The sequence below is a fragment of the Chrysochloris asiatica genome, unplaced genomic scaffold (assembly GCF_000296735.1).
Source record: "Chrysochloris asiatica unplaced genomic scaffold, ChrAsi1.0 scaffold00423, whole genome shotgun sequence".
Classification (NCBI taxonomy): Eukaryota; Metazoa; Chordata; class Mammalia; order Afrosoricida; family Chrysochloridae; genus Chrysochloris; species Chrysochloris asiatica.
The window spans coordinates 567993-580020 of NW_006408941.1; the positions used below are offsets into that span (position 1 = coordinate 567993).

General features: G+C 48.7%; 1 protein-coding gene across 1 annotated transcript in view; it reads left to right on the forward strand.

Moving 5' to 3' along the window:
* Positions 1-11817, forward strand: part of TRPC4AP (transient receptor potential cation channel, subfamily C, member 4 associated protein) — a 126973-nt gene extending 115156 nt beyond the window's left edge. The window contains exons 9-18 of the mRNA XM_006876883.1: positions 1237-1368; positions 3724-3782; positions 5772-5873; positions 6846-6929; positions 7888-7978; positions 8976-9116; positions 9603-9711; positions 10212-10324; positions 11291-11497; positions 11680-11817. Coding sequence (XP_006876945.1) covers positions 1237-1368; positions 3724-3782; positions 5772-5873; positions 6846-6929; positions 7888-7978; positions 8976-9116; positions 9603-9711; positions 10212-10324; positions 11291-11497; positions 11680-11817 — 1176 coding nt within the window. The remainder of the gene's footprint in view (positions 1-1236; positions 1369-3723; positions 3783-5771; positions 5874-6845; positions 6930-7887; positions 7979-8975; positions 9117-9602; positions 9712-10211; positions 10325-11290; positions 11498-11679) is intronic.
* The last annotated feature ends 211 nt before the right edge of the window (positions 11818-12028 follow it).

Consider the following 12028-nt stretch of genomic DNA (forward strand, 5'->3'; position numbering starts at 1 on the left):
ACAATTATTCACCCCTGCATCACAAGAGACCCATCCGCATTTCTTTTCATCATCCCTTCCTAGACAGGTTGGATATTACTCACTTAAGACTCCACCCTCTTCCCCGCTCTGTCAATCTAGGATCCCTCTTGAAAGCTTGTAAGCCAGTCACTTCCTTCCTTTGTATCCCTCCCCCCATTTTGGGTAGCCAATGTTCAAGTTGCCCAGCCCTATACTGGACATATTGTAACCCCTTTTTAGGTATTCCAGTCAGTTCCAGGCAGAAGATGGACTTACAACAAGCTTTCTATGGTGGTATTTCTGGTTATTCCTCCCTCTACTCTCCCGTGACTGTTATATAATATAAAGCATGGAAAACCAAGGTTCAAGAGTCACCAACACACTTTTATAAAACTTAGTTGTCAGTTTGAAAAAGTGAAAAATGACTTCTAATTGGCATTTCTCTTTATACTATAAGTGAAGTTGAATACCTTTAATATATTTCAGAACCTTTTCTGTTTTCTGTGTCCTGTCTGTCTCCTTTGCACATCTTTCTTGGAGGGTTGGTGTGGTGGTGGTGGTGGTGGTGGTTTTAAGAGTTTGAGGTCTCCGTATAAAGGAAAGCTGCTCTCTGCCTGTGTGGAAGTTGCTGATCCGTTCTCCATTTGCATGTTGCAGAGGTTTTCTACACAGAATTTTAAAAAGCTCATGTGGTTTGGTTTAACAATTCTTTTTTCGTTCCTGCGTTTATAACGTATAATACCTTAGGGCTTTCCTACTCTTAGATTAATTTTTTAAAATTTCTTCTCACACATTTTTTCTAGGATCGTTTAGAGTTTAATTTTTCAGTCTTTGTATCTTAATTGGAATTTATCCTAGTGTAACGTATGAGGAGTATTTTCATTTTAATGATGGTGAAAATACTAAGTTAGTAGAGTTTGTACACGCAGAGCGGAAAATCAAGCCCAGGGCTAAGTTGGAGCCTAAACTCATGCTGTTGAGATAGCTAGGACCTACCATACAGTAGCACTCATAGGATTATTGTAAGGATTGATGAGCAGAGTTTTAAAGCATATGTATGTGTAGTAGAGGGTGGGGTGGTGAGGGGTACGGTATGTGTAGCTGTTTCTCTAAATCTCAATACTGGATACTGACTGTTGCTTTCTTCCTCCTGAGATTATTATTGGATGTGCTGAGCATGAGACTCAAATCATGTAACACATCTGTCTTAACTGCTTTCCCTTCCTGCCCATCCAGGTTCACAGAATGATTGCAGAATTCAAGCTGATACCAGGGCTCAATAATTTGTTTGACAAGCTGATTTGGAGGAAGCATTCTGCATCTGCCCTTGTCCTCCATGGTCACAACCAGAACTGTGACTGTAGCCCGGTAAGCAAGGGGCCCTGGGATAGATGGGACTTGACTTGTCAGGAGTCTGCTGCTGCTGCTGCTGCTGACCCTTTCTACTCTTTTTTTTCCTTGGGAACAGAGCAGAGACTTAGGGTGTGGTGCTGTGGCAAGTCCTGGTGTGGAACTAGGGCTCCGGCCTGCTGTACCACTCAGTGTGAATGTTTGAGCCTCTCTTTTCTTGTCCTGGACTGCAAGGTCAGCAGTTCAAGCTCCTCGAAAACCCTATATAGGGTCACTATGAGTCAAAATCAACTCAGCAGCACTTAACAACAACCTCAGTGGAGGATCTGGCTCTACCCCTCCACTGATGCAGAAATCCCTTTGGAGACATTACTGCCTCAGAACACTAGCCAGCCTCCCCTTGTATGTCCAGCATGGGGAGCTCACGTCCCTCCAGTAACTAGCAGCATTTGTTTCCTTATTCTGTGCTCTTCATATCATACCAAAAAAGGGCTTTAGGATGCCTTCCCCCTTCCCCCACAAGTATCAAGAACTCACCTGTACCTCGTCTCTCCCAAGGACCCTAGAGAGAGCACCGAGCTGGGGCTCAGGCCTGTTGTGCCACTCAGTATGAACCTTTGAGCTTCTGTTTTGCCAACAGAAGACAATACTTCCTCGCCCTGTTGGCCTTGTAGGCTTGCCCACCATGATGAGTGGAAAAGTGCTCTGCCCTGCATTCTGGGTAGTACCCTCAGAATGCTCTGCCACTTCAGCATTTTTCCCTTTGGATTTGTCAGATTATCTGTTCAGCTCATCCATTGGAGCTTTTTATTTCAGGTGAACATATTTTGCATTATATCTGAGTCTTTTTTCAAAAACGTCTTGGTCTTTGTTCATTGTGTTGCAGTCAGTCTTTTCCCTAGAATTCTGTTGCATTCTCATCTCTTTAATCATTTACAGTGTGCTTTCTTGTGGTCTCTTTAAGATTGCTCACAGGATACTACTGCTTTCAGTGGAGTCCTCAGAATTAGGACTTCATATTTTTATAATGTTTCTGGAACGCTGCTCTTGAGAGGGGTTTTTTTTTCCCAGTAGATAGCTGGGTACCGTGGGTCCCGGAGGTAACTTTGCAGAGCACATTTGCTTTTGTTTCTCCCAGATGCTTTGAGTGTACAGCTGGCCCAGAGTCCGTTTTTATGTGCAGTGTCTTGGCTCTAGCTCCCTGGTATGAGCCACAGGGTTTCTGCTTCTTGTGGAAGGCTCCCCTCCAACCACCAGCGAGACAAGCTTCTTTGTCAGCTCCTTGGGCTGGCTGGTGGTGTTGTTAGGTGCCATCAAGTTGGTGCCAACTCATAGCGACCTTATGCACAGCAGAACAAAACACTGCCCCATCCTGGGCCAACCTCAGTACTATTGCCACGCTTCAGCCCATTGATGCTGCCACTTGGCCAATCCATCTTGCTGGGGGTCTTCCTCTTTTTCTCTGACCCTCCACCTTACCAAACATGGTATCCTTCTTGCCCCTCCTGACAATATGTCCCAAGTATGAGAGACGAAATTTGGCCATCTTGACCTCCAAAGAGCACTCTGGCTGCACTTCTTCCAACACAGATTTGTTGGTTCTGTGGGCAGCCCATGGCACTTTCATATTCTCCTCCAACACCATAACTCAAAAGCATCAATTCTTCTGTGGTCTTCCTTATTTACTGTCCAACTTTCACATGCATATGAGGTTATTGAAAATACCATGGCTTGGGTCAGGCACACGTTAGTCCTCAAACTGACATCTTTGCTTTTCAACACTTTAGAAAGGTCGTGTGCAGCAGATTTTCCTAATGCAGTAGTCGTTTGATTTCTTGACTGCTGCTTCCATAAGTGTTGATAGTTGATCCAAGAAGAATGAAGTCCTTGACAACTTCAGTTACGGAGTTTTTCCACTGTTCTTTTACCATGTTTTTAAACTTCCCAGGTGTTAGACACACCAAGGTTCTGTCTGGTACCTGCGTGGCATCCAAACCCAAGCCCAGGCATGAGTCGGTCTCGTGTCCACTCCTCCCCCTCCCCAAGAGCCGCTGCATCAGTCCTGTGCTCCCTGTTCTGAACTAAGTCCTTTCTTCACTGCTGACTCTCTGGGGGTCCATTTCTTCCTCAGGACCTCAGCCTGATATTTGAAAGAACTTTGTCATTTCTTAGCCAGTATGTTGGCCTGTTGGTTTACTGCATTACCTGTCAGGTGTGGGAGTTAATGAACGGTTTTAAAGAAAAGTCCCCAATGTGCATGAGTAGAGGGCTTCAGAGAAGCCAAGTGACATGGCCAGACTCACCAGAACTTCTGGCTGTTCTTGGAGCGTTGCAGCTGTGATATTAACACTGAGGATATACATTACCTTCTAGGACATCACCTTGAAGATACAGTTCTTGAGGCTTCTCCAGAGTTTCAGTGACCACCATGAGTAAGTATGAGAGCACCCCTGGAAGAGAGGTGTTGGGTCATCTCCCAGTGGCCTCTTCTTTTCGCTTCACTGACCTTAGCTCAGGAGAGAGAGCTAGGAGCTGGTGAACAGTCTACTTTCACCTCAGAGCGGCCAGCCCTTTGGCTTATCCCACCTTTCCTCAATGCCAGGCACTGCACTGAGCTTCCCCTTAACTCTCGCAGCTGCCCTAGGAAGCAAGCAGAAAGTGGTGACCCTTGGAGTCAGTACATGTCTCAGCCCTCTGTCCCTCTGAAGTAGGAGTGGACAGAGTAGAGGCCACAGCAGCCATATAGGAACCTCAGGTGGGCAGAGGCAGTGTGTGTTTGTTTACCTGTTGAATAGATGGACTGTTCTTCACCACCACAAGAAAATGTTCTCTCTCCCACTTTTCTGGAAACATGTATTACTCTCATTTATTTTTCAACTTCATTAGAAAAAGACTAGGAAAATAATTGTGCTATCTAAGGAAAACAGAGCAGGGGAAGGATGAATGACAATTGACCCTTGACCATGATGTTGGAAGGATCTTGATGACCTGGGACATACAGGCAGCAGCTGCCTAGCTGGGCCCACTATTACATAGCTTCTGGTTTTGTCCCCCCAAGGAAAACAAAAAGTTAAAACTTGCATATGAAAAGATTATGTTTTTTTTTTTTTTTTTTTTTTTATAATTGGGGAAGTAAAAAAAAGGAGGTGATCAGTTGTAGCACTGTTATTATTTTTTTTTTTTTTTTAAGATTAGCCTTATTTCAAGTGAAGCTTTGTATGAGCTAGTAGCCCTTAACCCAGAGACCTCTGCTTTGTAACTTTCATCTTGTCCTGTGTTAGCCATCCTCTTAGAGAGGTTCTCTGTGTAAAGGACATATAGGGGCACCAGGAGGTAGGTGAATCTCCTGAAAAATGGTTCCAATATATTAATAATTTGTTCAGTTTTTGTTTTTGTTTTTAATTTCTGAGCAAGTGCAAGCTTAGCTTTTATCAGCTTCTTAAATCTGAGCACTTGTATGTGCAGACACGATGCTAGGCTCTGGGAATACAGTGATGAGTGGGGATCGTCAGAATCCCTATTGTTATGAAGGGGTTAGTGTGAGCAGTGAAACAGACATTAATCAGAGACTCACACCATTGGATGTACAGTGAGAAGCAGAGATTGTATTGAGGTGAAAGAGTGTGGTTCTGTGAGAGAACTTTTGGCAAGGGTCCTGACCTGGCTAGAGCGTAGTCAGGGACCTTGTCCCAAAGAAGCAACTTGTCAACTGGGCCTCATGTGTCAGGCATAGTTAGTTGGGTAAAAAAGGATGAAGTCTCCCTTTCTAGCGTGTTTTAGCCAAAAGCTGTAGCACGCACAGAGGTCCCACACAAAGGGGCAGCAGGTGTTCGGGTGTTGTGCAGACTGTGATTTTGGGGCTCAGCTTAGCGTGAGGCTGGAAAGTTCACTGTTGGTCCCATCATGCAGGGCCTTGGGACTCACACTTGGAGGCTTAAGTGTGATTTCTTCAAAAGATGGTGTGAAGCTGTGGAAATGTTTCAATGAGAGTGGGGTGATTAGATTCCTGTTTTCTGAAATCGCTCGGGATTCTGTGTGAGGTATTGATTTTTTAGGGAAGGATCATCTTAAGGTCTTTGAGTTGCTCGCATGGCACTGATGGCTGGGCAGTGTACATGACTTGTTTGACAACAGGCCTCCTGGTGGGAACACTGAACTAGGACTAGGCTTGAGAAGTTAAACAATGCACTTGATTTGAACTGGTTAAGTTGGAGGTACTTTTGAGAAATCAAATAGATAATTTCCATAGGAAAAAGAAAGGTGGGGAGATGCTGGAAGAGGCCTTGTTCCAGGAGGATGGCAGTCAGATGGGTGGGTGTTAGGGCCGAATACCAACTCCAGGAGTATGAAGCACTGGGAGAGAAAGCACTCTCCACCTCCCTGCTCACGCCCAGGCTGACACAGCAACCGTATTATTTCAGGAACAAGTACCTGCTGCTCAACAACCAAGAGCTGAATGAGCTCAGTGCCATCTCTCTCAAGGCCAACATCCCTGAGGTGGAAGCAGTCCTCAACACTGACAGGTGGGTGGGGTGTAGCTCAGAGTCCCCACCCGGGCTGCCTGCTGGTCCTGGGCTTCACAGCGGCACACCCAGGCAAGCGTGGTGTAGCTTCTGTGTCCCCATTCCCATGTCACTCATACATGCATAGGCATCTTTGCTGACCGGCTCACAGAGCAAGCTCCCCAGCCTCTGCCAAGAGCTCAGTCCCATTTCCTAAATGCAAATTCTGTGTCTGGCACATTCCTGGGAGGTTTGCCTCGTCTTTAGAGCAGAGTTGGGGGAACTCCCTCCAACAACGAGAACTTGGATTCCCCAACTTTTTTTGTTTGTTTGTTTTTTTTAAGAGAGCAAAACTCTTCAAATTAAAATGAACACAGTTCTACTCTCATGTCTGTTAATGGATGAACATAGAGTTGTTCTATTGGAAGAGGGAGTTTCCAAGCCCAGATACTCCACACTTCCCCCAGTGCTGGGGCCTGAGTCACTTCCTTAGCTACTGTCTTTGCTTCATGGTCCTTCATGAAGCTGGGGCCTAGAGGCATGGCTGTTTGTCCAGGGCTTAGCTGGAACGAAGCCAGGGGCCCAGGCTGCTTTCTGCCTCAGCCTAGTGGCTCTGACTTGTAGCCCCATCTGACAGGCTCCATGATGACCTGTTGCTAGAAACAGCCCTTCCTCCAGCAGTTAGTTAACTCTGGTTTTGACTTCCAAGCACTTGCCAGTGGGCCCAGAAAGAGAAAGCTGGCGAGAGGGGGGTATGGCTGTTTGGTTCTGATTACAAGAGTCTTTGGGCTGCTCGAGACCTAGATAGAGCAGGGAGCTGTCCTACACTCTTGAAAGCGTTCCCGTGGTTTTTGTGCCCATTTAAGCCAGAAAAGTGACCCAGCCCCAGGAGCCCAAGACAATAGTCTTTTGGCCAGGTGGAACTTGGTGCCTATCGGGCTCCTCAGGTGCCTGTCAGCTCTTCAGCTCACTGGTCTCCCATGTTTCTTTCAGGAGTTTGGTTTGTGATGGGAAGAGGGGCTTATTAACGCGTCTGCTGCAGGTCATGAAGAAGGAGCCAGCAGAGTCGTCTTTTAGGTGGGTCTGGGGCTAGCTGCCTGTCATCCTGAGGGCTCCAGGAGCCAAGGGTTCCTCAAGTGCTTAGAAATACTTCCTGTTGTCATCATTGTCCACCTCTGAAGTCTGAATACTCCAGGGCCCCTGTGTTGGCTCAGCAGACCAGTGTCAGCATCTGCTGCTGACCACCAGTGTATTTCTAGAGTTGACCAAGCAGTTACCAAGCACGTGTTCTGTGCTGCACAGGCGGAAGAGAAACAGCAAGCTGACCCGGACTCCCTGGGTATGGGAAGCACACAGGACAAAACAAGCATCTTGGTGCGGTGTGCGAAGGAGCTGTGGGACGGGGGGATGCTGGTGAAGTCTGGGCATGGACAGGGTGAGCTGCTTAGAGAATTCTTAAACTCATCTAAAATGAGTCTTCAAGTTTATGAACAGGAGGTAGCAGGTCAGGGAGGAATTTCACCAGGGCTGGCCATAAGCTGTCAGTAGGTGCCGGACCCACCTGTGCCCCTGTCACCTCAGTCTGCCTTGCCAGAACTCTCCCTCATGGATCCCAGCTCTGTCCTGTGGGACCACTGAAGCAGCCTCAGCCACATCTTCTCTAGACCAGCTCATCAGCAGTGAGGTCTTCCTCTCAAGTCCATGCCCTCTCTGTTCTGAAAGAGTAAAGCCTGGAGTGCATCTTCCTACGTGACTCAGCCAGGGCCAGCCCTTTGATCCTAGACGACACCAGTCTCCCTGAAAGAACCACAGAGCTGGGCTGTCAGCTCTGTGATGACGGGGACTGTCTTGCTCCCTGCTGTGTCTCCAACATTAGTCTGATGTGTAATGTTGCATAAATGGCTCAGTGTTCAGTAAATGTTGAGTAAATAAAAAGGGAGTGTAAATAATATCTCCCAGCCCCTTGGGGAATGAGCATGGGCCAGAAGAGGGCAGCCTTAGCCACCTGGGCCAGGGGTCAACATTTGGGTCGCAGGTTTTGGCAAGCTCGGGCTGTGGAGAGTTTCCTCCGAGGGACCACCTCCTATGCAGACCAGATGTTCCTGCTGAAGCGAGGCCTTCTGGAGGTAATAGCCTGAGGAGCCGGGGTATTGGGTGTCCCGTTCCCCCCTTTCCCCGTAGAGCGTTCCTGCCCTCAGCCCTACGCTGCTTGTCAGGAGGAGACTGCATCTCTGTAGTTTAAATGCCAGTGTGGATTGCCCTATGATTTGCTCTGGGTTCCCCAGGGGTGCTTACGGGACCAGTGGGGCGGGGGGGTGGTGGCCATGGAGGAAGGTTAAATGCTAAAACTACCCAGCAAGGCCTTTTGACCCTGAGGATGTTTTGATACTGATGAAAAGTTAATTACCCCTTTGAAATAATGACCTCCAGAAAAAGTAATACTTACTAAAGGTGGGGTAGAGGAGAACAAACTGGCTAAAACTACTATTGATTTTTTTAAAAACTGATAGAGGCAAGAATTGAACCCATGAAACAAATCTTATATAAAATTCATAAGGAAAAAAATGAATCCAAATCAATGGAATTTGGAAAATGTTGGTAACAGTTTAACTGTTGTAAAAATTTTAAATCAAGGACTTCAATACTCTTGATAATTTATTGATTTTGGTATAAACTTAAACAATTTCATTCATAAACACAATGGCAAACCATAGGGTCAAAATGTGTCCTCTCTATTCTTTGTTAACTTGAGTGGATCAGCACTCAGGCAGTGGTAGATGGTTACATCCCGGGGGAGTCACCCATCACCTGAAGCCAGAAACCCTGAATCTTGTGACCAAAGAGCAGGTCGCGCGCTTCAGCCTTGGGTGCTGGACAAGCGAGATGGGCCCGTAGCTCCCTACCTCAGCCTGGCCCTGCCCTTGGAGTGTCCTCAGACCAGAAGCTAGACCAGGAGAGCAGGGTCTGTCGACCTGAATGTTTGCTGGATGCAGATAAGATACTGTGTGGTCTGAGTGTGTGCTCGGCCCTGGGGAGAGGCAGGTGGGGGCAGCAGCTGCCTCTGCTGTTGTCTCCAGGGCTCCGCAGCCTTCATGGCATCACCCTGTCTTCTCCTCACCCCAGCACATCCTGTACTGCATTGTGGACAGCGAGTGCAAGTCAAGGGATGTGCTTCAGAGTTACTTTGACCTCCTGGGGGAGCTGATGAAATTCAACTTGGATGCATTCAAGAGATTCAATAAGTACATCAACACTGATGCAAAGGTAAGACTAACCCAGGGCTCCCTGCGGTTTGCTGGATTGTGGAAAAGTCAACTTGGAGCCTTGGTCCTGGCCAGTCTCCAGGTGCTGGCTTTCTATTGGAAAATACTGGGGAGTCAGTGGCCAGTAAACATCCTCAGCAAACTTGTTAAGACCAGCACCGTGCCACTAAATGTCCAGTAAACATCCTTGGATAGGTGTGAGGGTGTGAGGTAGTGTGGGGATGCCATGATGGAATCCCCAGGAGGGAGGGACTAGACCTGGTGTATTAAGCTCATGGAATTGACACTCTGCTTGAATGAGTGAAAGTAAAAAATGAGAGGAGGCCAGCCCCCTTCAGTGAGAAACACTGGGGGTTGTGTCAGAGAATCTGGGTTGAACTCTTGGTTGTGCTCTTTATAGCTGGTCCTCACCTTCCTGAGCCACAGTGACCTGCCCGTCTCCAGCCAGCGGGCCAACACCTGTGTGTCAGCTCAGTCTCTGCTCCAGTTCCAGGTGTTCCTGAAGCAGATCAACAGCTCACTGGTCGACTCCAACATGCTGGTGCGCTGCGTCACTCTGTCACTGGACCGATTCGAAAACCAAGTGGACATGAAAGGTGAATCCACCAGCACTGATGTCCAACATCTGGCCCCTCTAACAAGGATCCAGAAAAGACTTGGCAGAACTGCACTCAACACCCAAGTGGTCAAGGTCAAGGGGCACACAGTGGTGCCAGCCGTGGGTGTGAATGTACATTAGGGGCTCTAGAAAACTCTCCAGACTTTGTATTTTGGGGTTTTGTGGGGGGGTTTTTTGTCTTGTTTTTAGTTGACATATTTTTCTGTGGATGGAAACTGCTATGAATAATATAGATAAAGGTCTGGAGCCAGGCTGGGTGAGAATGGGGAGCATTGCAGACAGACTTTGGGAGAGAGGAGGGTCCCGGAGCTTGATTCCAAAGGAAAGGTGCATTCTGAGTTCCTGCTGCACTTGGCTTCATTTGTAATGGTTTTGACAGTGAGGAACGACTCCCAAGAGACTCAGGACCCAACAGGGGCTTGACTGGAGCTTTGGGTGCCTGGCTTCCCAGCTCACCATTCTGTTCTATGTCCCCAGTGGCCGAGGTCCTGTCCGAGTGCCGCCTGCTTGCCTACATATCCCAGGTGCCTACCCAGATGTCCTTCCTCTTCCGCCTCATCAACATCATCCATGTGCAGACACTGACTCAGGTGAGGGCCCTGGCCAGCATGCAGCAGGAAAGGCAAATGGAAAGCAGGTTCCTCATCTTGGGGCCAATACAGTTTGTATGTCTCACCTGACCCTAGAGGTACATCTCCTGAGACCATCTCTTGGTTCCTAGGAAACTCTTCCAACTAATCTACAGACTTTGCCCAGTAAGCATTTTTATGTAGGCAGGAATCGGCACCCATTTTATAGAGGGTCCTGGTGTGGTACTGAAGGGTAATCATTGGACTACTAACCACAGGCCAGCAGTTCAAACCCACCAGCCACTCCTTGGAAACCCTACAGGGTCGCTGTGAGTCAGAACTGATTCAGTGGCACTTAACAACAGCAGAGAAGAGTACAAGCCTCCTGAGACAGGCACTGTGTTCTGACTCCGGTCCAGTGCTCTTTTCCACCTCTCCTGCTGTGCGGGGCTTTGGAAGCAGAGTTTGACTCCCAGCTCCTTCACTAACCCACTGTGTAGCCATCCCTTCTCTCTGAGTACCTCTCCGGATGGTTCTTATTCCTTCACCTAATAAACATGTATTGAGACTGGGGTTCTCGGCCCATGCTGGGGATGCAGGGTGAACAGGATGCCAAGGCTCTGCCCTTGTAGGGCCACAATCTGGTGTCAATTGAATCTTATCAGCTAAATGCATCTAACATGCACCCATTCCTGCCTGGGGATCCAGGCTTCCAGGAAGACATAGCGCCTGCACTGAGACCTGGATGGGTAGATGCTAGCTAGACTAAGGGGGTTCCCAGCAGGGTGAGCAAGTTATCTGGGTGGGAGTAGAAACAGGTGTAAGGGTAGAGAGTTACTGCTGCTGTCACTGGTGGTGTTCTCCCCCCCCTACCCCCCGCCTCAGACTCATTCAGGGCAGCTTAGTTTTCAGCCCATGGATACTGCCAGGGCCTTGCATGGTCTAGGCCCAGGGTGCCCCTCACCCAGCTGGCCTGGGGTCTTGCAGGAGAACGTCAGCTGCCTTAACACCAGCCTAGTGATCCTGATGCTGGCCCGACGCAAAGACCGGTTGCCTTTATACCTGAGGCTGCTACAGCGGATGGAGCACAGCAAGAAGTACCCAGGCTTCCTGCTCAACAACTTCCACAACCTGCTGCGCTTCTGGCAGCAGCATTACCTACACAAGGACAAGGACAGTACCTGCCTGGAGAACGTGAGCACCCTACCCCCTTGGCGAGCATTACATGGGTAGCAGGTCACTCCGAAGGGATCCAGGGTTCATGGTCCCTGCATGGGCTACTCTCTGTCCCCTTACCAAGGCCCTCCCCACAGGGTGCCAGGCTTGACCTGGGTTCTCCAGGTGCCCCCCAGCCTCCGCTCCTTCTCTTCACCCAGAGCTCCTGCATCAGCTTCTCGTACTGGAAGGAGACAGTGTCCATCCTGTTGAACCCAGATCGCCAGTCACCCTCTGCCCTTGTCAGCTACATTGAGGAGCCCTACATGGACATAGACAGGGACTTTGCTGAGGAGTGACCTTGGCCAGGCTTTGGAAGGCTGCTGGGCCGGGCCATCTTGGGTGAGCGTGGGTACATGTGCCCCACGCTTTGCCCTGCTCCCGTCCCTCCCCTGCCTCCCTGCTGCGCTCTGTCTGCCCAGGTCTCAGGTACCGGCTTGGTGGGAGGGAGCCTCCTAGAAGTTCTCTGGGATGAGGGTCCCAGGTCAGTGGGAAGCCTCAGTTCCCTCA